This window comes from Danio rerio, chromosome 4 (genome assembly GCF_052040795.2).
Source record: "Danio rerio strain M-AB ecotype USA chromosome 4, GRCz13ab, whole genome shotgun sequence".
Lineage (NCBI taxonomy): Eukaryota > Metazoa > Chordata > Actinopteri > Cypriniformes > Danionidae > Danio > Danio rerio.
Window position 1 is genome coordinate 26,811,440 of NC_141024.2, and position 24,915 is coordinate 26,836,354.

At 34.9% G+C, this 24,915-nt stretch overlaps 1 protein-coding gene across 2 annotated transcripts; it reads right to left on the reverse strand.

Moving 5' to 3' along the window:
- Nucleotides 1-1,720: 1,720 nt before the first annotated feature.
- st8sia1 (ST8 alpha-N-acetyl-neuraminide alpha-2,8-sialyltransferase 1) lies at nucleotides 1,721-19,541 on the reverse strand. 2 transcript variants are annotated; one of them, NM_001327841.2, is given in 5 exon segments: nucleotides 1,721-4,509; nucleotides 8,312-8,404; nucleotides 14,025-14,134; nucleotides 17,874-18,018; nucleotides 18,994-19,541. In NM_001327841.2, coding segments are annotated over 5 exon segments (1,020 nt in total). In that variant the 5' UTR covers nucleotides 19,173-19,541; the 3' UTR covers nucleotides 1,721-4,016.
- Nucleotides 19,542-24,915: the final 5,374 nt, after the last annotated feature.

The window sequence follows — 24,915 nt, forward strand, 5'->3', positions numbered from 1 at the left end:
ATTGAGGAAGGTGTAAAAGGCAAACATGAACAAATACACAAGGGCAGACTACATAGTAGTGTTGCTGTTGCAGTGTTTGATAACGCTAAAATGTAAATTTTTTTTCACTTTACAAACAACAGTGGAGATGCATCTTACACACACGGCAAAGTCTACTGTACAGTCACATTACTTCCTTGTTTACTGTGCCAAATACTCGCCTGGCATATGTAATAGTCTTTTAGGTTGAAAATAAATTTTTGTAAACAGTTTTTTTTTTTTTTAATAAAAAAAAAACATTGTAATAAAAAATGAAACATTTTTTAAAACATAAGGGAAAAACATTTCGGATTTTAGCTATATTGTAATGTAAATGTAGCCTCAGATAAAACTCAGATTTACTTCTTACAGTAATTTGCCAATGAAAAAGTGCAATTTGAAAATTGATAAAAAAATGTAGACCTTTCTTTAGATTGTAATGCCACAATGCAGTGCCTACATTCTTTGGCCTGCTAAAATGTGTACTTTGAAAATATTAAATATTAATATTATTAAATATTCTTTTCCAGATGTCAAAAATGTAATTTGAGTAAAGCTACTTGTCTTAAATGCAGGGAATTTTACTTGAGAAGTCTCATAAAATTTTGCCAGTGCAGCTGTTTTTGAATACAAGATAAGTAAATGTGTATGTGCACCTTTTTGCACAGAGCTCACATGAATTGCACGACAGGATGCGGTTCCGAGAACTGAAACATAAATAAATAAGTAAAGCTCTAGTCACACCGCAATTTCCTTTTTTTTTTTTTTTTGAAAGAATAACCCCGCTCTTCACTTACTGATCTCTGCAACCCCCAAGTCCACCCCCTCTCCTGGTTCTTTACTTGCCAATCGCTCAGGTGGCCTGAAGTTCAAAAACTTTCCCAGGCAAAAATACAGTCCCAGTCCTGGCCTCACCTGACTCATTGCAAGCTAAACTTTCTGTGCCTACAACAGGATTCCGTGGCATATGGTGCAAGCCTATCATTCTCAAGCCTATGGCACCTAGACAGCAGCTGTACACAAGAACTTTGACCGGAGGAGAACTAGTCATGCTCAGCTGAGTCTGTTTTTTTCAAGGTTTTTTTCCCTTCACTTTTGTCAGTTGGTAAAGTTTGTTCCTCACCACTGGCTTACATGGTTTGGGACTTGTATAAACATATACGAACCTAAATCAAACCTATATTAAACCTTTATCAAAACCTATATTAAACATATATGTTTATATAGGTTTTTTCCTTGTGGTGCATCGTTGGATTTGCTTTTCAGTGTTTTGGCTTTCAGCAGTGACATTTACATTAAACTGAACTGGACTAAGCTGTCCAATATTTGTGAAACCAGGAATAAAGCACTTTCAATTTACTAAAACTTCATCCATGTTAAGCTGCAGTTAAAATGTTATAAAAATTGTTAATACATGTTAATACAAAAAAAAAAAAAAAATTAATTCAGCTTTTTTATGAATTAAACACCACTATCACAGGTTAAAATCTGTGAAAAATACATTAGGAAATGTAGTGAAGTAAAGTTTACTAGAATAAGCATATTTCAAATACTATATGACCTAGCCGAGGCTCGAACCAGAGACCTTCTTGCTGTAAGGCGAACGTGCTACCCACTGTGCCACCATGCAGCTCTAGAATTAAACAACTCCTTTAATTCAAATACAATTCACACGTTGCAAAAAAAGACTCGACAGAATGTCTTTATTGTTTAAAAGCAGTGTTTTGTTTATTTCTGACAATTTTTTCTTTCAACTTATTGACATAACCCATGTGGCATGTAAAAAATGCTCAAACTCGTTCCTGTTAGAGGATTTTGACATGCTCAAGTACAAACACCATCAACCAACTGCTTGAGCCTAGAAGACTGACATGATAGGACACAATTGCAGCAGAGTGGACTAAAACATACTTAAATACCTAAAATCCAAGCTCCTGTGAGCTTTGTCAATGATTTTAACAGTGACTAGTACAATTGAGGTAAGCTCAGTTTCAGTAGGGCACGCACCCTCATATGGCTCAAAGGGCAAAACATAAAATACATAACAGTTAATGAGTTTTTGCTCAAAAATCTGTTTAAAAAACAATTATATATCACAGTCGTGCATGCCTACTTACACAAATTACAACCTCACTCATCCACAATACTGAACAGCACAAAAAAAGTGCAAAAAAAGAAAGATCAGATCTTTAATCTACGCTAAAGATGTGGTCTTCTGGCAATTAAGCAATGTTAAAAAAATGACAGTAATGTACATTGGTCCTTCTACAACCGCATGCTTTATTGAAACTCCCATCAAGGATTTTAATTTCACATCGTAAATCAAAATAAATGAAAGTCTTTCTGTAGGGTTGCACATCAGTGTTGGTTTGAAAATACTTAATTCTGTGAGGTTACGTTGGCGTTTTGGGGATAAAAAACTGGTTCATGATAAAGTTGTCCATAGCCTTTTTTAATACTGATAAAGGCACTCATTGGCTTAAAGTGTGAAAATATGGTAATAGTATTTTCTGAAGATAATCAAATGAGTCCACACAATTACAGTTAAGATCACCTGGGTCATAGTTCACCCCAAAATGTAAAAAGAAAAATAACAGAACAAAACAAAAAAAGCATTTAACATTTATGCAGCAATATTTCTTGTAAGTTGTGCAATTATAACAATGTAACTGAGGTGAAATGTGACCTGGTTAAGTTTTCTATCAACCATCAACAGTAGGTCTTGCCAATGTTTACTTTAATGCACAAAACAGCTTATACAATTAGTTTTACTCAAAACATACTAGCTAAAAAAATGTCAATAAACTTCATATTAATTTTTGTGTGAACTATCCCTTTAAGTACTGACGTTAATCATCATTATAGTGCACCTTTCCTACCAACTGTACCTATTAAAACTTAGTCAGTAATGGTTTATTACATCTAAACTACAGTGCATGTGTACAGCTAGCACCTACACGATTTCAACCAAGTTCCCTGTGTGCAGTTGAATTAAAAAATAATAATAAATAAACACATAACAAGTCAAAAAAACAAGTTACTTGGCAGCCTATCAAAACGGCTGCCATTACATTCAGAGAAACCATGATTCTTGTGGAAACAGTAACAAATTTGATGATTGATTATTTACATGTCAAGGACAAGGTGTCCAGCACCTTAACCAGGCAAAAAATGTTTACTCTACGATTGGTGCCTCTTCAAAAACATCAGAAGGGCTCCTTCCCACAAACCACTCATTTTCAAACACATACCAATAACACAAATACGAATTAAAATGGAGTCTCCCAGAAGATATAACACATTTTCCATTGGCACACAAACTTCACTCTTCTCTATGAAATGTATGCCTCAAAATTAAATACACTTTCTCAGTGTATGACTGTCCCACTCCTAGCACGATAAAGTCATATCTGGGATATGTTTCATGACAGATCCAGACCCACAAGGCATTTTTAGTAGATACTCCAATTCATCAAATGTTAAAAGTAAAAAAGCAAACAATAATCCATGAACCACAGCCTTCACTTTAAACCAGCATCAAACTCATAAAACAGGCCTTTTTTTCCTTCTTGTAATGTTTACATTCAATGCCCATCTCAGGATTAAACTAACTAAAAACACAAAAAATATTCAAAATGACCAAAGCTAAATTGCTTTGGTTTCCCATTTATAGTTATTAAGACATGATTTAAAGCAGCCCCTCCTTCAATCAACTGACGTTTAAATTTGTCACATGACACCTGAGCCCCCACATCTTCAATAAAAGGACAGAACAAGCTTCCACTGAGTGCATACATGAGGTTGGGAACACATGCAAGTCTTTACAACAGTCCCTTGGCAAACAGAAGAAAGGGTGTGTTGGTAGCAGTTGTGGTTCAAGCATATAGACACCAAAAGAACTAGACACCAAAACCTTGGGGGTTGAGTATCACCTCACAACCTAAAGTATTCTCATGCCTGTTGCAGGATGGCTATTTTTGTTGTTGGGGTTACTCTATTTATTTTTCCCTCTTTAACTCCATCCGCTCTTTTGCACAACTGCCAACCCGCATCCGCAATGTACCGCTTTTATGCAAATGCCAGAGTTGAAGAAACTCCTCAGGCATGGCATGAAATCTTGAGGATGGTAGAATGTTGTCATAGTAGTGGTGGCTGACAGGTCGCTCATCTAGGCCCACTGAAAATGGCCAAAAACCATAAGCTGTCACCTCTTCACATAAGCCAAGGGCTAGGCTCACTAAGAATAACCCTGTGGATAATCGCTTGCCATGAACGCCATGGTTTTTCCAGAATATGCCAACATTTTTAAGGAAATCTGGGTTAGCAAAGAGGACAGTCTGATTGGAGGAGGAGTCTGCGAGTGCGTGGTATGCTCGTAATGACGGGTCAGTGCCAGGCTTCATAGAGAACGCTGGTATGTAGATGTAGCTGGAACCATAGGCCTTCATGCTCTCTACGAAAGATTTGCGGGACCAAAGTAGGTTCTGAAAGCTGATAAAAAGAGCAAAGCAATGGTTAGTCAACAGTAACTTGTTTGATCCCACATTTTTTCTTGCTAATTAAGTATAAACACTTGTGTTAGATGTGTATTTTAGAGTTTTGCTGTATTTTTTTCCCACCTAAGATTAATTTGACTTTAATTAGTTTGTAAGGACAATTGTTGTTCAAGGAAAATGTCTTTGTAAAAGATTTCTTTGTAAAGACAATTATATTGTAATTACATTGTGTGTAATTGCTAAATTAAAGGTAAAATCTTTAAATAAAATGTTTAATGTATTTCATTGTCTGTTCTGTTTCCTAAATTTACTTATACGTAAGTTATTATATTTCAACGAACAAAGTTCTGCTAACTTGATAACTGTTAGGATCACCCGCAATGTAGCAATTTTTACATTTAAAATAGTTAGTTAGGGTTCATTTAACTTGATCACATAAACATTTTAGGTTGAAAAACTTAGAGAATTTTTTTTTTTGATTTATTTTTGGCCCTTTTGCCTTTATTAGATAGGAAGGTATTTAGACAGGAAGTGAAGTTGGAGAGAGAGGTAGGGTAGGGAAAGGTCCTCGGGCCGGGATTCAAACATGGGATACCCTGACGTGCTACTGCACCATGTCGACGCGCTACCACTAGGATATTGCACCGACAAAACTTAGAGAATTAAGTCGAGCTGAGTCAACAAATCATTGCATTACAGAGCACAAGCATATTAAATAATTTTTTTGAGAGATCTCACGTGACAGATCTCCTGAGAGCTAATGCAGGCGATAAAGGGATAATCCACTTAAGGTCAATATCCATCCCTCAAGAGTAAGACATAATTAACTCTGCCATGAGGGTACCGTGTTCTTTTCTGACTATTCTATCATGTTTTTTTTCTGGTTCGGTTGCAAGCTAACAATTTGGTTCACAAAAAAAATGTCATCATTTTTGTGACAAACAAGTTTCTAAGTAAACAAGACTAAAACAAATGTTGATGACGATAACTATAATAAAAAACCTGACATTTATTAAGTATTAAAAACAAAACTAAAATGTGAGTGAGGGATGTTTTTAAAAAATATATATCTAATCGGAATTGGTGTGTGATGCGTGAAGTAACTGATTCATAGTAGATGCGGGATGCGATTACAATGAAATGGCAGCAGTTGATATAAAAAGAACAGAAGATTCTCATGTCAAGACAAAAAAATACCATGTGCAAACAGAGTTGGGAGGAAAGGTAGCTAATATAAACAAATCTAAAGTGACATCATCATGACAGGAATTCCTCACGAAATTCTCACAAAGGTAAACTCAATATTTATTATTTACCTAAGTGTGTGATTTTGCTTAACTGAAATAGTATAGCCTCTTGCTGACCTTATTGACTCTGTTAGATTGTACATTAAAAGTTATTGACATGCTAATATTTTTTGTTGCTTTCCTTAATTTAAACCAGTATGTCTTAAATCATCATGACCATGGTATTGATTTTCATGAGGAGCTGTTTTCTAATGTGTTTCATTTTAGCTACAGCTAAAGTTTATCAATCCCTGAGCTAACTCGCATTAGGTTTACATTTTCTGACTGCATCTGCAATGACAGCAGCCATTTACAGTATACCACAACACAAAAACTGCTTCCTAAGTACCTACAGGACGTCATTTAACGATGTGATTATTTACTATTAGCGCTATAATGTGCTTGTATCAGGGAGTCGCATTCAACATCCATGAAAAATAAAAGGCCCTTGAAGTGAAGCGCACTTTTATTTTTTATGTACAGTCACTTTTGAATTCTTCTTTGCAAGTAAACAGACCCATGGGACTGAGTGCACATTTTACAAAACAAGACATTATCATTTGTCAGTCAAATGTCATTACTCTCCTTATTTAATCAGTGCTATACAGCTGACCACCATGTACTGTAATACCAATGACAGCCTTAAAGCCTGTTATAGACTAACATTGCAAAGTAGACTTAAACTATTTTAAGTCCTTTCAAATTTAATTTAATGTCTTGAAACTGTTCAACAAATTGGTTAAAAAGACTAGGAGTTTTCCATGTTGAAATAAAGAGTGTAAAATAATTGCAAAATCCTGCATTTCATTAACTGACTGTTCTTACAAGTGGATTGATTGCTGACATATAATCTGACATAGTACTTATGATATAAATAAACAATGCATATTTAGCTCTGGTCTTCTATGAAAAAAGTTATATGGCATGTTTATTTCAATGACTGTGATTTATTTAATTTTAAGTTATAATATTTTGTATAAATAAATGCAGATGTATTTACTAGATTTAGTAGGCCTAGCTTCACTAGATTTGGTTCTTGTGTTTGGTTAACAGTCCCAAGGGTATTGTCAAAACTTGGCAAATATGCTTTTTTCCTATTATGCTCCTAAGGCTTGTAATCTACAAAATCTGCTTAATCTTGACATACATCCAACTCTGAGTACCTTTAAACATCTTCTGTATAAGGTCTTAAAGGATACCTATAATATTTTTTCACGAATGGTGATTTTGTTATTTTGTGGTATTGTTTTCTGTGATCTTTTTGTGCTACCGTCTTGACCAGGTCTTACTGGAAGAAGAGACAGAACAGTCTCAATGTGATCTCCTGGCCAAATAAAATAAACAATAATAATAATAATAATACAATATTTTATTTAAATTACACTTAAATAAATCAATCATATTTTAGTCAACTAAATCTAGAGTAGATTTAGTTGGCTGAAATCTTATAAAATTTAGTCGACTAACACTAGACAAAAACTAAAATGATAAAGAAGACTAAAATGTGATCAAAAGACTAAGACTAAACCTAAATCAAAATACCCTGTCATAATTCACACAGCTAACAACCACAGAAACCACAAACAGTTTCCAGCTGTTTCACACAGGATACAACAGAATACATTATGATGTAAACCAATATGAAAGAGACATAGAAATGTTGGAATGGAAAGCAATAATCCATACAAACATGGTACAGGAGTTAGAAAGAAACTAGAGTATTGCAGGAGGACAAAGTAATAAATAAAAAGAAAATAAGTCAATAAGATTAATCTGATGTTTCACTAACACACTGAAAAGATAAATAAACAGATTTCAAATGGAATGTCTAAAGAATGTCTAAATACTCAAATGACACAATTAAAAACTATTAACTATTAAACTAGAATTATCTACTCTAATAGTAGCTTAAAAGTACAGTAGGTGATCTGCCTAAACGCTAACCAGTTAGCATAGTATCTTTTAAATACAATCCCTCCCCTTAGTCCAAAGCCAAGCCTCATGAAATTGCGAATGAAAGAGACCTGCAAGATCATGTCTTTAGTTGGTAAGGGGCCGCGTCACAGATTGTCATTGTTCAAAAATGAACCAAAGTGAATATGGAAACTTCACCGCAGTAAAAAAGCCTTGGCGGAATAACGCTTTTTTCTTCTGTTTTGTTGTTAAACTAAATCTACAAATCTTCATTATCGATGCTGTAAAAGAACCCTATGAAACTGAAAATTTTGGAATTTAAAGGGTAGGATTAAAAAACAAAGCACCAAAACATGCATTCTGAAATCCAAGTTTGCATTTTCAGAATCCTAAAACACTGATCTGTGAGAGAATGACTAAAAGGCATTTAAAGTCAAAGTAATAAAATGCTGTGTCATGCAAATGTATCCCTAATCATTGTTTCCACTGACTTTGGGTACTACTGCTAAAATGTTGGTATTGTGATTTAAATAAAGAGAATGAGTAAATCTATCATAAAAACTCCCAACAACAACAAAAAAGTGAAAAGACACCTACCTCTTTTCTATAATACTTGGATTCGCGCTCACCAGGTGTGTTTTGGTACCAACATCATCAGTATAATCTTTAGACAGAGGAGGAAGGTTACATCTAGAAAAAAAAAAGAGTGAGGACTGTCAGATGATTGTTCATGAGATAGCATTCTTGTTAACGAAGCATCAAAAAGATTAACAATAGTTCTGGGATTTATTTGTTCCACTTAAACAACTTGCTTTTAGAACAGAGGTGTCAAACTCCGCAGCCCTGCACAGTTTAGTTAATCCTGCTTTAATACATTTACCTGGAGGTTTAAAACAACCTGAAGGACTCAATTAGTTTAATTAGGGTAAAAAGCTAAACTGTGCAGAGCTGTGGCCCTCCAGAGGACCAACTTCCGTACGTGGATTGTACTTTGGTAGGGAGTGTAACAATACACATATTGCTACAAGAAAAATAATGGTACAGGAATTTTAAGGGGATTTTTTGGTATGTAATACACAAAATAGAGTTTTTGTAAAGAACACATAATTGAATATTCACAAAATTATATATAGCACACAGTTTGTCTAATTACCAAAGTGCCTTTAAGGCAAGTCCTTTCACTTGGTGGCCATCTTTAATACACCGCTTGGGCAATATGCTCTAGCATTCTGTTTGAATGGGGAAACATTAAATTCTCCAAAATAGCTTGAAAAGCTTACGATTAATTTTTATATTAGGAAACGACAATAGAATAAAACAACAACTGTCTCTTTTTTTAATTTCTAAACGTTTGAGTCACAAAAAATCTGCAGAAATTCACGTCTAGTATGAGCCCCTCCTCTGGAGAATCCTTGGTCTAACGTTCTCTGATTGGCTTCAGTACTAGAAGGCGGGGCTTTATTCACCATATTGACTGTTTCACTTTTCCCAATTCAAAGCTATACGAGTGATATGTCTTGTGTATTCTATACGTTTATTTCACAAGGCCGTCATTTTAAAGAATGAAAGCAAGGCTGTAGTGGGGAGAAACCTAAAAGTATAGGATCAGCACTGAAAACATAGCAACGTCACTTTAATATCTTTCAGTTCAGTTTAATTTAAGCAATTAAAAGCATATTAGGCATAAAAAAATCATAATCTCTATAAAAATAAAATGCTTAAATGTCCTCCTAGGCTCCAGTTTATGACACCAGGTAAACACCGTGGGGGCTTCCCTGCTTCAGCCTACTATATGTAACCCGGTGAGTGATAAAACAATGCAGTCCTCTGTAGCACTGTCTGTAATAGTGTTGTCCCAATACTGAAGTTTTAAAAAAGTCAATTTCCCGCTAACATATAAGAGCCGCTAAGTGCGTTCATAAACCACTGATTTGCCATAGTGTTCACCAGTGCTCAACAGAAATGACTGTGATTGGCTGTGAAGGTGATCAGTTCACAATTCTTCACTGGTTGCAAACACAAATGTACGTACAATGAATTGTTTCAAAGCCACTAAGATCAGTTGATTCATCAAGCGGATCACTCGTCTGTATTTGCACTCGGAGAACATTGTGCGGTGGGTGAATGATCAAACATGTATGCTTAAATGCTTACATATCTCTATCTCTGGATGGTCAGTTCTCCACTACCTTGGTCCCACATTCATTTTAAAGGAGTGCTACCCTGTACTGAAACGGCTGTTCTATTGACGCATTCCTTCCAATAGACACCAATAGTGCAGGCGACATCTAATGTAGTTATCTATGAATAAATGCTGTTTTGAACTTTTCAATGTGCCATGACTGATCTTTGTATAGAGAACGACAACAGAAAAAGCATTAATACTATTGTTTATTCTTTTTTTACTACTGGTTCCAGAAAACACAACTTCAAAACAGAGGCATGAACTGTTATACCCCTAGCTCTACCACTTAATTATAAATCCCTGTCCTCTTCCTTCTCTCTGTCTCACCACTATTACACCTCACAGAATCAATCAGCGACCATTTTTCTATACCACACACCCACAACCAGCCACCGCCTGCAGGAATTCATCTATTCTTATTTTCCCTTCCCCCATCCCCTAGACCAGATCTATTCTGTTCTTCTTCATGAGACTCCAGTGCTCTCGCTCCTGTCATCATCACATCTCTCATGACTTGCAACTTTCCCTGCATAATAAGTAGGCTCAGATTGCCCCACTGCTCAAAACAAAATAGTCAACACTATTTGACGACAGCAGTCAAAAATATTACAGACTCTCTCCTTGTTTTTGTGTCCCTCCCTAGGCATTTAGTGTAAACTAGGGCTGTGCGATTTGAGGAAAATATCTAACTGTGATTTTTTTGACAGAAAATTTTCGATTTCGATTTGATTTTGTAGTCAAGCTTTAGCGCAATAATTTGTATCGTAGCTTTTTACTGCTAAAATGCAGTGAGAGTTAAATAGGGAACTGAAAAGATATAAATAACTTACTCGTTTTTTTCTAGACCAAACAGTAAGCACAAATAAAATGACCTTACCTTTCTGTAAACAATTTAAACTCAATTAGGCACATAGTGTAGCTTATAACACAAACAAAATTATAATAATTATAAAAATACAGAACACTCAGCAAACTAATATGGCTGATAAAAGTCTTTCTGTAGCTTGTATTTTTTTAAAACAAAATAATTATCCAAGATGCAATATAAAATATCATGACGTTAAATGTACAGCTGTAGTACTGTGGTAAAAAGGCAAAAATAGGTGTGAGACGGAAGTGTATATCTCCTATCCTACATTTAGATAATTTTTTTTACACCCTCTTTGGTCACTGCATTAAAAGGCACCTACCTTTAGAGAGGAAGTGTGTTTTGACATGAGTCATTTGCACCAGCTTTTTGTAAGTTTTTTCTTAAACTGGAAGGTAAAGTCCACACTAGGGGCTTTGTAACTACTAGCTATTTTGTGAATAAATTTGTTAACATGTTCTTAAAGCAAACCGTAGTTAATAGGTCCTAAGCTCACATTCAATAGTCACATCGAATGACATAATATCCAATAAGAAGCATTTAAATCGGTAAACTGCTTTAAAATTCTGGAACTAATGCATCTATATATAACTGTACAATGAAGATAAAATAATAAACTATATTTTACATTACAGTCTGTCAGACTGCGATCCGTCAATGCATGCAAAATACACATTAAGTTATCAAAACAATAAACTTACATTTTTCGTGACTTTGAAACCAAAATATTCCCATATTACTGATGTCATGTTTTTCTTTAATACTAAATCGTCTATTAATGCTTCTGAAGTACCAGACGTCATCATCCCACTCGTCCGCTCCTTACTGTTTATTTGTTTTTTTTGTGTTTCTATGTTCCACATAGTTTGGTTACTCAATTCTGATTGCGCAGAACAAAAGTGTGTGCACTTAATTTATCTAGTAAGACTGTCACACAGACAACATGCACGCGTTTGCTCTGGGCGGGGGAAATTAAATAATACATTTTTCAAATCTCAGCTTAATCGCAACGTTTTAAATCACAATTGTGATTTGATTTAGATTAATTGCACAGCCTTAGTCTGAACTATGCTTTTCTGTAACAGCAAAATCTAGTCAGTAATATCATACAGGCAATAAAACAATTGACTGAGACCATCTGCTGGCTGCAAGTGACTTAATGGCTGACAAGTGTAAATTTCTGATGTTCTGTTCTTGTTGTCTTCATGCATTTAACAATGCAAATCTCATATAATCATGTCCATACACCCTGACTTGTTCTGTGGTTTCAGTCTTTTTTCTTGGGCAGATTCTTCAGGATTCTCTGGACACAAGAGCTGTTTGAGTTTATCATGGGGTTTCTCAAGTTTCAGTTCTAGGCCCTCCCTTTCTTGACATGCAAATCTTCACTGAGGGTGCTTTCACACCTGTGGATTGATTCTTATGTTTCCGAAACATGAATTAAAATTGTTACAATTTTGCACTTTGCTCTTGATCTGGTTTACTTTCACATGGCAAATTTTCTAAACGGACCAACAGAGCTAAAGCAAGTCATGTGCGAGTAAACTCTCTCGTCACATTGATCAGAGTTTCATGGTTTATTTTGCAAAGTCCCGTTCATCTGTCATGCATTCTTATTTTAATTTATGACGATGAGCAATAAGACATTAAAAGCTGTGCATTTATTTTGAATGTTGATACAGATAACAGATAAACCAAGACTGCTGATCGGTCAATTTTCCTGATGTATAAACAGCTCTCATTAATAGTTAACATGCTTTCACTTTCGTATTTGATATGAAATGCACATTTACCAGTAGGAATGACATCCCTCCCAACTCATATACTTTCTCTTTATATAGCGATATATATGCTTAATACATATCTATAATACAATGTGATATAGCCTGGTTCAGATCTTTTTGCTTTTTCACTACAATCGATCTGCTCCAGAGTTAGTTTCATTTGAGATGAGACTACCTCATTCAGGCGTTCTCGAACAGATTGTTTTGGCACAGATCTGAGCGTGATTGCTGGATTCACATATGCCAAACGAATCGTGCTAACTGGAGAAACATGCAAGGTTCTGAAACAAATGTCTAGGTGTAAAAGCACCCTAAATGCAACCCGGGCTCATTGTGGAAACGTAGCACCGCGGACGTTTCTGCGGACCACGATTTACGTCCCGGGAAGTACGTTTTCGAGCGGTGTTTGTTTTCGTGGATCCGCGAGAGGCCGCTGTGCTCGCTTTTTCGCGTCTCGGGTGCCTCTCGGGAGCGCGCGCCGTTCTTGCGCGAAAAGCCGCCGGATCGGCCGACTTGGCCGCCCTCCTGTTCCTCCTCCTCCCCCTCCTTCCCTAAACCCGAGCGACGGGTCGCAAAAGCCGTTCAGAAAAAAAAAAAAGCAAAAGCCCTCGTCTTCGATTTTGACCGCGTTTCCGGATCCCGCCGCGTTCTCGCTTTTATTTTTCGGATTCCGTTTTTCGTCTTACCTGATTTCCGGAACCTGCTGTTCCCCGGACTCGATCCCGGTCGCTGTCCCCGCGGCCGGCTCCGGCTCCTCCTCCGGGGCCTCCGCTCCGCCGACGCAGGTAACGTCAGGTAAGCAGACAAACTGGTTGCATCGGGAAAGCCCTCCACACGGAGGCGAGGAAGAGGAGGGGTGGAGCGGCGTCACACCACCCCGCAGTGTTCGCTCGAAAAAAACTAAACGCGGTCTTACGTACCTCCGGCCACGTAAATAGCGGTCTCCAGAAACGTCCGCGGGCCTACGTTTCCAGAATGAGCTTGGGTTGCCTAAAAGCCTTGCTGAACATTGTCCTTGTGTTTCAATTTTCATTATCTGCAAGTGAGTGTAATTCGAAAGCTGCAAAAACTGAAAAAGTACACTTGAGTCTAAGGCTTAATCAAAAGGGCACAGAGGAAGATGATATGAGGTAGTCAACACTGGTTCAAGGAGGTCACTGTAATTGAGACATTTTTCCATCTCAAATCAATCAATCCTAAAGACAAAGGCTATATATTAGGAGTGTTTGATTAACAATGGAGCTGAACTTAGCAAGACAGTGGCCCTTCAGCGTTTACCCACAGTTGCCCATCCCTGGCCAACATCTAACCTGAGAACCCCAAAAATCCCAGCTTCTATTTCTTCTTGCATATCAGAAATATCTGCCTGAAAAGAGAAAAATCACACAGAGCTCATATAAAGATCCCTGTAATCCTAACTGACCAGCCCTTTACTGAACAATTGAATTCATTAACATGAAAAAAAAATCTCACCTCATGATAAAGTCAGCTCGGTCAATTTCATTTCCACAGCCACTATGTTTCAGCACCCCTCCATTACCCACAACAGAACACCTCTTTAGAGGAAGCTGCAATGGTGTATCCTAGCAACACAAAACAGTGGGTTTTACACAAGTGGGTATGACATTGAACAAACAGTAAATTTCCATTTGTTTCTTTTGTTGAATAGATATTCAAATCAAGGTTGCTTTGATATTCAGGTGATTCAGAGTGGTGAACCTCTGAGAAAAAAAACAAACAGATTAAAACACCCTTTTTCTCACTCCTTAGTGATCTAATTGAATCACTTGCCCCCATTTTCATCTATATATAATTAAATTCTTACTATCAGACATTCTTCTTTTGCATTAGTTGAGTATTTTCCTTGGTTTCCTACAAAACAAGACAAGTATTCAAACAGGGTGTTGATACACCATTACTAGGGTGACCTGATTTATATGAGTTTATTTCTTGAGTTTTCGGCATAGTTACAAGCCAAGAGCATGTATAGCCATGTGTATATTTCCTTTTACCCTTCTTTTATAAACCATTTTGAAGGATGTAAACAAAAACAATGGTCCCAAAGTATTTTCTGATTTACATTTTTATTTCTATAGCTTCTGAGAATACAAAAAGAACCACGTATTGATAATGTTATGATAGCTATTTTAACATTAAGTTTTGGTTGAACTGCCTCTTGTTACAGTTATGAAATAGTTTAATAACATGCAGGAATTGTTCATGACATAACCACATTGAAATGGTCTATATAAAAACAGCAGTTAAATATATAAAACTTGCAAAAAAAGATTGTAAGGTTAAAGATTAACAAGTTTGAAATTTCTCTGTTACAACACTGTCTTTAGAGTTGATAAACTAAATAATGTGGTATATGCACAGCTAGTGTTTCTTCCCATACTGATAAACCTCCAAGGAACAGTTATTGTGACTTTTTTTCAATTTTATACGGTTGCTTATAAAGCATTGATGTTATTATATAATTAAAATACAATCAGTTAAATTAAGTGTAAAATCAGTCAAATCAGTTGATCAAGTGTAAAACGAGATGAAATACTATCAGGATCAGCAGGCTAGTGCAGAAACTCCATTAAAAATATTGGGGTAAAATAAATTTTCAAATTTTAAAGACATAAAGATGGAAAAATTTAATTTAATGTAGTGCTTCTTGCATATTCTGAGACCCACTTTATATTGTATATAAATCAGGCAGTGGAGGTCTGTGATTAAAAAAAAACAGAACTTAAACTTTTCGCTTTTGTAACTGCATACATTTCTCTGGAATAGCTTGACCTAGGTTACTGATAAATGAAAAGTCCTTTTGCATTCTTCTGCATATACCGTATAGCTGCAGCTGTTGTCATACACCTGGTTTTAGTTATGCAGTCACAAGGAATATTATAACATAGTGTAACCTATATTCTTCCCCCATTCTATGTGGCTTTTCTAAACCTACAGTTTCATTCATATGTCTGGCACCTAGTTTGAAAAACAGTTACTGTTGCTTATGCTTACGTCCGTCAAAGTGGGATTGCGTCAAATAACATCTGGTAGCCATGAAAAAATCAGCACCAACAACAAAAAAAGCATAACAGGGATTTCTGCAAAGAAATTATGACTATCAAAATCAATTACAGTCAGTATGCCACATGCGTGTCCGTCTGAACATAAATGATGGAATTCTGTATGATTGTCCTTGATAATATGTCTAAATGTAAATCTTTTTAAGGGGGTCATGAACTGAGAAACTACAAATGTATTTAACCTTTAGAAATAAAAGAGGTTATTCTACTATAACAAGACAACAAGAAAGTTTTGAGTTCTGAAACAGGGTTTCTGCTGGTTTCACAGTCAAATTTAAGACTTTTTAAGACCATGAAGAATTACATTTTAGACTTACATAGGGCTAAATGCTAAAGATTTTTAATGGACCAGAAGCAAAAAAAAAAATGTACTTGCCCTATCAAAAAAAAATAAATAAAAATAATTTTAATTAGTTATTTCTTAGCCACATATTTTAAATAATGTGTCAACCCTAGTTATATACATGCATATTATATATATATATATATATATATATATATATATATATGGTGGATCGATTGGGTAGCTTTACATAACAAAGAACACTAAGATCCATTTAAAATGATTTTAGACCTACGAGACAATATTTCAGTCTTTATAAGGCCTAAAAGACATTTTAAAACTTTTTAAGACCCCGTAGATACCGGTGAGATTTTGGTAACAATTTCAAATAATGGTGCATTAGTTAGTTTGTGTATTGAACATAAACAAATAAGTAAAACATTTATTACTGTGTTTATTCATCTTCATTAACTTTAATGTTAAAGTTAAACACTGTTAGTTCATGTTAACTCCCAGTGCATTAACTGTGAGCATTAATAATGCATTAGTTAATAACAATGTATATTTATAACAAATATGTACATACAGTTCAACATCTAGATCTTTTTGATTAACTGCATCTCTGTTAAATGTTTATCAGCTTTTTTTCATATTTATTTTGTGGTGTCACTTGTGACTTTATGTGCACTGAAAGCTTCTGTAGCCAAAACAAATTCCTTGTGTGTGTGAAGCACACTTGGCAATAAAACAGATTATTTTTCTTCTTCTTCATTAATGTTAAAGTATGATTAATAAATGCTTTACACGATTATTCATACTTTAAATACATAACTAAAGGACCATAACTCTAAAGTGTTACCAAAATCTTTTTTGAGGTAAAAGCACAGATTGTGGAATATGGCACTTTATTACGCAATAGTGTTTAAACTCTGTCTCCACTGAAGGTCAACACTTACTACTACATGACTGCCTGTTTAACTCCTCCTACAGCTTCTATACCAATCAATGATGTGGCTTATATAATAAATCTGTGAGCATTTAGTTCTTAGTCGACAATCAAATGAGTGAGGTGGGAGTGTGTAGAGACGCTTAGTTGCACGTCTGTGTGTCCACCAGCAATAAGCGTGGGTAACGAGACAGTGTAGGAGGAACACTGCGACTGAAAGGCGGCATGGTGCCCAGTACAGGACAATCAGGACCCATGCGGGTGTCTCTCCCATGCCTGTTTATTTTTAGAAAACTGTGCTGTGCTAAGCCTCATGGAGAGTGGGGGCGGAAAAAAGAGAAGAAAAAAAACAGGACCAACTGCTTCACTTTACACTTCCACACTCTTATTTATTTTATTTATTCCATTTTTTTCTGCAAACAACTTAATATATATTTACCTGTGTGAATTCAGGTTAGTGTAAAAACCTACATAGGACTTTAACTATTTTATATAAACAATCAGCATTTCAATTTTTAGTGATAACGATATCAGATCACCATCACTAAAAGACCAAAGGAGTTTACTAAGGGAGTTCTGGCTGTTCAAAGAATGTCCTTGTGTTTACAAAAATGCAATGGATTATTATAATTAATGAAAAAAAAAAGGTTGGAATATGTAAACTTCCTACTGACACAGCTAAATATTAGTGGCATTAAAGACAGTACTGTATATTCTGTATATTTTACACTCTCGTAAATAAAGGTTTGGAAGCTGTCACTGTGTGGTACCTTTACGAAGGGTACACATTTGTGCCTAAAAGGTCCATATTAATACCTCAAGGGTACATATTAGTACCTAAAAAGTACAAAAGTGTTCCTCTTAAAATTTGTAGGTACCAATATGTACTTTTGAGGTACCAATATAGACCCTTTAAGTACATAGTGTGTACCTTTTAAAAAGGTACAAACAGGCACAAAAAGTTAATTGAATTTGGCTTCAGAACTTATTCTGACTCCTATGAAAGGCTGTACCTGTACAAAGATGGGGTAGGTCTCATTGGTGACTGTGTGATAGTGGTAGAATTCGCCATCATACCACAAGACTTTGCCTAATGGCGAATTCTCCTTAGTAACCGCAAACATCCTCTTTGGGTTACAGCAATCTGTCAGCAGCTTCCTGGCAAAAAAAAAAGAAAAAAGAAGAAAAAACGCATGAGCAATGAGATAATTCGAAAAGATAAGGACTGCGAAAACAAGAACATTTTTATTCAATGCAAGGTGCAAGTTTCAAATAAAAACGTTTTTTCTTCCTGAAATTGACAATTGGTTAGAATAACATTGTGACTAAAAATCAACATCAGAAAACAAATGGCTTCAGGTATAATTTTTCAACATAATAAAAAAAAATTAATTAATAAATGGCTATGAAAGTATAGTACACAAAACTGGCAAGTTAATTAAACTTAAATATGCAAGTTTTGGGAGACTCAATTACTTAATTAAATTAAGGAAACGAGTTTACTCAATTTAGTTCAGTCAACTTATAAGGGTTTTCAGTGTATATTAGGTAATACATGCCAGAAAGCAGTCGTGGTCACAGCAAATACTACATTACGTATTCGTAATATAACATAAACCTAGCATTTTAATAGGCCTATAATCTTTTCCACCGTGTCGTTACAATCGTATTACTTTGCGTTAAAGTAGCTGGAAGTAAGTGATTGAATGTGTTTACAATTAAATCGCTTCGTTCTATTCGAATAATATAATTTAGCTCACTTTGTAGAACCATCACCATTATGGCACAAACAGCCATTCTGGAGTTCAGAGCGGGGCCAGATAGCGTTTCAAACAATCCTGCGCGCATGCGTGTTTCATTAATCGGTTTTAGGAGATGTCTGTACTCTGCAACACTGGCGAGGGCGAGATTATGTTATTGCTTATTACAGTTTACTCATTACAAATGGATATAATGAACTACTATTTGTTACCACGTCACAGGGTCATCAGTGATTAAATACACGAATGAATGAACGTGATTTTTAAAAACTCAAACAGTAGAAAATACCAAGGTTGTTATGGCTTCGACAGTATAAGAAAGCAAGCGCTGATGAAATATGCACCTGGATAAAATGCCTGCGCACTAAAATACCTGTACAGTTCCACCGCGGTCTGGTTCCTGCTCCATGTCTGTCCTTGCCGCAGAACCTCCTCCACCATTTCCTTGTCGCTGGGTATCCTGTATACGGGGAAGATGTACAGCCACAACAACGCCAGCACCCCCAGAGTGGCCCAAATATACTTGCTCCTGTGGCATCTCAAAGACACCATCCCGCCGATGTATTGCAAGAAAAAAAAGCCACAAACCGACTAGTCAAAAAAAAAAAAAAAAAAAAAAAACACGTGCTCGCAACTGGCCCGTTTATTTTGGTGCCGCTTCCATCAGTAGAAAAAAGCCGCTTGGATCCCGTTATCCTGTTATTTCCATCGCGCGGCGGTGCGGCATCCGATTTTCACGCGTGCATCAAATCCTCCTCTCATTCCCTGTTCTGCAAATGGCTGAGTTTGTTATTGTTATTAATATTGCGGGAATCCTACATATATGTCTGGCCCAACGGGAGAAATCTTAGGGGTTTTTATAGGGGATCCAGAGATCTTGTACCTCCATCACTCTTAACGCACGTCTTCAGCTCCGCCAAGTCTTTGCTGCTGTCTGGCTTCATATTCTTGGCTTTATCACCTCATCACGGCTTGGTTTTCTGCGTCTTCCCGCAATGCAAATGAATTTTGTAAGGCCTTCCCTCTCAATCTGGCCTCTCGGATGTAATCTGGCGAATAAGTGAGAGACAAAGCTCAGTTTGTAAGCGCTTCTGTACGCATCATTGGCCTCAGTCTTTGTTATGGCGCTGCCCTCTACTGGTTAATCAGGTCGCATGAGAGCGGCTGGGTTTTAAAATAAAATAACTGAACAGGACCAGCATTTATAAACATAAATTTAACAATTGCAAATGTTTTTTTTTAAACATTATAATAATAATAATAATAATAATAAGAATAAGAATAAGAATAATAATAATAAGAAGAATAAGAATAAGAATAAGAAAATAAATATAAATAAAATAATAAATATCAAAAATATTTTTTTGCAAGTTCAAACTACTTAATTAAAATGAGCTGAAACAACACAATTCTTAATATTTCATTGAGACAACTTTTTATGTTCAATGCACATAAATTTGTTAAAAACGTTAACTTAATCGATTTGTGTTAGGTAAACACAAATTATTCATGTGGAACCCTGCATTTTTTACAGTGTATTTTCTATTTTCTTTTTTTATAAAATTCCTTTATTAGCTGTGTTTTTATGCTGTCACTGACATTCTGCTTTACTTTGGAAGCTTTGGTCATGAAAACAAATTCCTCGTATGTGTACACATACATGGAATTAAAGCTCTTTAATTCTACATACAATAAAGCTCTTTATGATTTAGATAATAATTAAGTAATTTTGTAATGTATCATCATCATCATGATCATTATCGGGTTGTTGTTATAATATTATTATTATTGTTGCTATAAAAAACTATGGAAACCCAATATAATGCTATAAAATTGTCAAGTACTTAATATTTTCATTATAACAGTAGTCATTATATTGTTGTTGTTGCTCTTGTTTTTATTATTATAATAATTTAATGAAATTATTCAAATAAATATCACCAATGCTATTAAATAATTAATAGAAATCATTTGAATCATTAATTCATTCATTCATTCAATCATTTATTTTTCTTTTCGGCTTAGTCCCTTTATTAATCTGGGGTGACCACAGCAAAATTAACTGCCAACTTGTCCAACATATGTTTTACACAGCGGATACCCTTCCAGCTGCAACCCATACTGGGAAACACCAATACTCTTTTATTCATACACATACACTACAATTACCCAGCCTACTCAATTCACCTACACTCAAAAAAAATGATATGTTGGCTTTAAATAACTTTTTTATGTCAACAGGTTCCACGTAACCGAGTTAAGTTACCTTAAAAAAAGAATACTTATTTGAGTGAATTAAGTTAGTTACGTAAAGGTAATTGGATGTTGTTTAATTCAATCAACACAACATTAATAATTTTGCTTTACTTTATTTACAATGTTAAAAGATTCGTTAAATTTACGGAAAAATACCAGCAGTGATTGCCAAGAGTTTTGTGTAAAAATACGGAAGTTTTATAGGTCTGTTTAAATTTACAGAAAATAACTGCATTTCATCAACTGATACAATGCCCAGTTAACAAAAACCTAGCTTAGCTCTCAAAAACGTAAAGTCATTCAATGCAATGTGTTCATGTATGTACACTTAGCAAACAGATTTTCACTTCATTAGTAACCACAGTTACTTTCAAACAAAATAAGATGCAGCACAACATCAGCTATCCTTATATTGGACTTGAACACAGACGCTACTATCCTCCTCAGTGCACTCAAAAAAAATGATATGTTGGCTCTAGTTAACTTTTTTATGTCAACAGGTTCCACGTAACCGAGTTAAGTTACCTTAAAGAAAGAATATTTATTTGAGTGAACTTAAGTTAGTTATATAAAGGTAATGTTGTTTAGTTCAATCAACACAAAATTTATAATTTAGCTTTAATTTATTTACACTGTTAAAAAAATCTGTTAAATTTACGGAAAAATGGCGACAGCTGTTGCCAGTAATCTACTGTAAATTTGTAAATCCATATACAAATACATCAAATACATTTCACAGTCTGTATTTTTCATCAAACACATTTAACCCCTTAAATCCTAGAGCAAACTCCTCACTAGTGTCCTCACTACAGAGGGTTAAACACTCAGGCAGTGATAAAATTAATCAGATAATTTAGAGTCTAATAAAAGGATGAATTGATGAACAACTGTTAACAGCAGAATCACTGAAGGAAAGAAAAACACAAATTACAGCCAAAACTAAAGATGAAATCAACTGAAATTAAAACTCTAAATAAAATAATAATAATCAAAATAATTACACAATAAAAATGAAGATCTCAGCAGAGATCATTAAACAACTCCACTAACATCAGGAGCTTCACTCATTACTGAGCTCTGACTTTATTTCTGTCATGTGGACAAAAGGTCTTCATGACATTTCTGTTGTTCTTTTGAAGTCACCATGATGTAGGTCAGCATCTGCTTTAGTTGGGCTCTTCAGCTGCTTATTTCAACACTAGTTCATATTTGATTGCTATAATTAGTTGTGTCCTTCCCTTTCTCTGCATAGCATGAAAAGCCAAAACTATATAAGAATCAGTTTGATAAGATTAACTAAGGTATTGAAACTTCCCTCATCTGCTTCTGTGTTTGTTGAATAATTTGTTAGCTTGATGTAAGAAATGAACTATATGGGTAAATGAAATCACCGTTGTTTCAGCTCTAAATACACCATTCACAATAAGAATGTTTGCTGTATGGCAGCACTTAGAAACACACAGACATCAACAATTAGTCTTTGAATCTCAACAATGGTGACAAACAAAAAATAAAATCTAATAAAAATCAACACAGAACTATACAAAACTCTTTACTGAAATATTAAACCCAAAAAACAACATAAACTAAAGGCAGAGAAAACGATTGTAATAATTTTAAGCTACATAATTTATTTATGCTGCAATGCATGCTGGGAGTTGTGTACTATGCTGGCACCCATGAATGATGCAGGTTTTTTTTTTTTTTTTTAGCAACCATGGTTGAGGTTCAAATCCTGATTCTTGATGTCTACGTGTCTGAAGGCATTGTTGAAACTCTCCAGGTTTTGTGCAAGACATTTTAATTATAAATTTTTTATATTTATTTTCTATATTATTTATTAGTTGACCCTCAATGAAAAGCCTGTAATATTGTTCCAAACAGCATTGATATAAATTCACAATTCTTTTTTTTTTATATCTTATATATTTTTAACTTATTAAATTCCAGAAATGATATGTGTAATAATTCAGTACAGAATATTTTCTCATTGCCTTCCTTGCTATATCTGATGAGTTACAGACATTGCTATAACAGTCAGAGAAACATTAAGGTAGAAAAGTGCAGGATCAAGAGCCCAACTGAAGCAGCCTCTGATCTCCATGATGGTGAGGTCAACAGAAAAAAAAGTATAAACCTCTGTTAATTATCAAATATTCCAGCAGATTTGACAGCAATGTGTTCAAACTGTAATCAGTGAAGCTGATAATGCTGTTATTTAATGGAGGTGTTTAATCCTCTGTTTTAATTTAGTTGGATTGGTGTGAGGCGGTGTCTGTACGTGTTTATGTCTTGTTCTTTCCTTCAGTGATTGAGCTTGTCTACAGCAGCTGTTCATCATTGTCTGAATTCACTCATTGTGGTCATTCACTCTGTCTAGTGGAATAAACTAATCGACTAATTTAGGGACTAGTGAATGAGGGTGTATGGCGATTATTGCTAATTATTGAACAGATTTTCACTGTGGACTGTACAGACTTTTACTGTTAAAATCACCCATATTTTTTCAGTGCATTGAACATATTGCACAGCATTTTTCTAAATTTTCACTGTAATCTTTCTCTTTTGATTCCCATATAATGAGAGCGATTGTTGTGGTTTAAATCTTACTTCCTCTGTTGTTTTGAAACAACAACTAACCTGTTGACCAAAGTGTGGTACTGCAGAAGCAACACAACTCCATTTCATTAAAATTAAAAACATACTTTTTCTATTTTTTCCAACACAACTCTTTTGGTTTTAATAGATAAACATAAGTGAATTGTTTAATTTAAACATAGTTACATTTTTTGAACCAACTAAAGCCATGATCCATTTTTGAGAGCATAACGCATATCTTGTGGGGGAAACCGGAGCACCCGAAGAAAACCCACGCTAACACAGGCAGATCATACAAACTCCACGCAGAAATGCCAAATGACCCAGTCGAAGCTCGAACCAGCGACCTTCTTGCTGTGAGGTGACAGTGCTACCCACTGCACCACCGTGCAGCCCTATCATGCACTGTAAAAAATCCAGGGTTCCACACAATTCATTGATGTTTTCCCAACACAAATTAACTTGTTAACACTATTAACAAATTAATGTGGATTGAACATAAAAAATTAAGTTGTCCCAATGAAATATCAAGAATTGTGTTGTTTCAGCTCATTTTAATTAAGTAATTTGAACAATAAAATATATTTTTGATCGTGTAAATTAGTAAAGGTATTACTATTATCATCAATATTATTAACTTTTTTTGTTAATAAGTATGTTTATGTATTATCATAAATATGCTACATTTCTGCCAACAAACTAAATTCTACTTCAAATGGCTCTTGTACAATATATATGACTGGCCTTTTATTGTTTTTATACTATTTTAATATATTTTTGTGTTTACAAACTTGGAAGTTAAAACTAGTCATCACTTCTATTATATATAGTTTAGATAAAACATAAATACATGTAAAAATGAATATAAAACCATGTAAAAAATAAGCATTTTTCAATGCAGTGTTACTACAAAATTTCTCTCAGAATATCTATCTACCTATCTGCCTCTGCCTGTTTGAGAACAAGCACATAAAAATCATAAAAGCATATATAACAGTTGAAATAATTGCACAGTTTAACTGATTCCTGAATAATAATGAATAATACTGTAATTTCAACATGCCACGATAAAACACTATATTTTCTAGCTTCATCTTTATTTTTTAATTCTTAAAATCTTACATTTTAATATTAAAAATATTGAATCAATAATTCCAGGCAATATGACAAAATGTCTGTTATTGATTTAAACAAGGGATAAAGCTTTTCTTACTGTATCAAAACACAGAAATAAATAAATGTATATGTACTGTAATTTCTATGCTTAAACAGCTATTGTTAGGCATTCAGGCATTGAATAAATCCTGATCATTGGTAAACACTTTACTTTGATGGTCCATTTAAGTATTAGTAGACTGTCCGGTTAATATCTGTTGATACTGCTCCTTCAACAGACATTTAACTGACTATAAGAAACTTAGCAAGTACGTGCCATCTCACA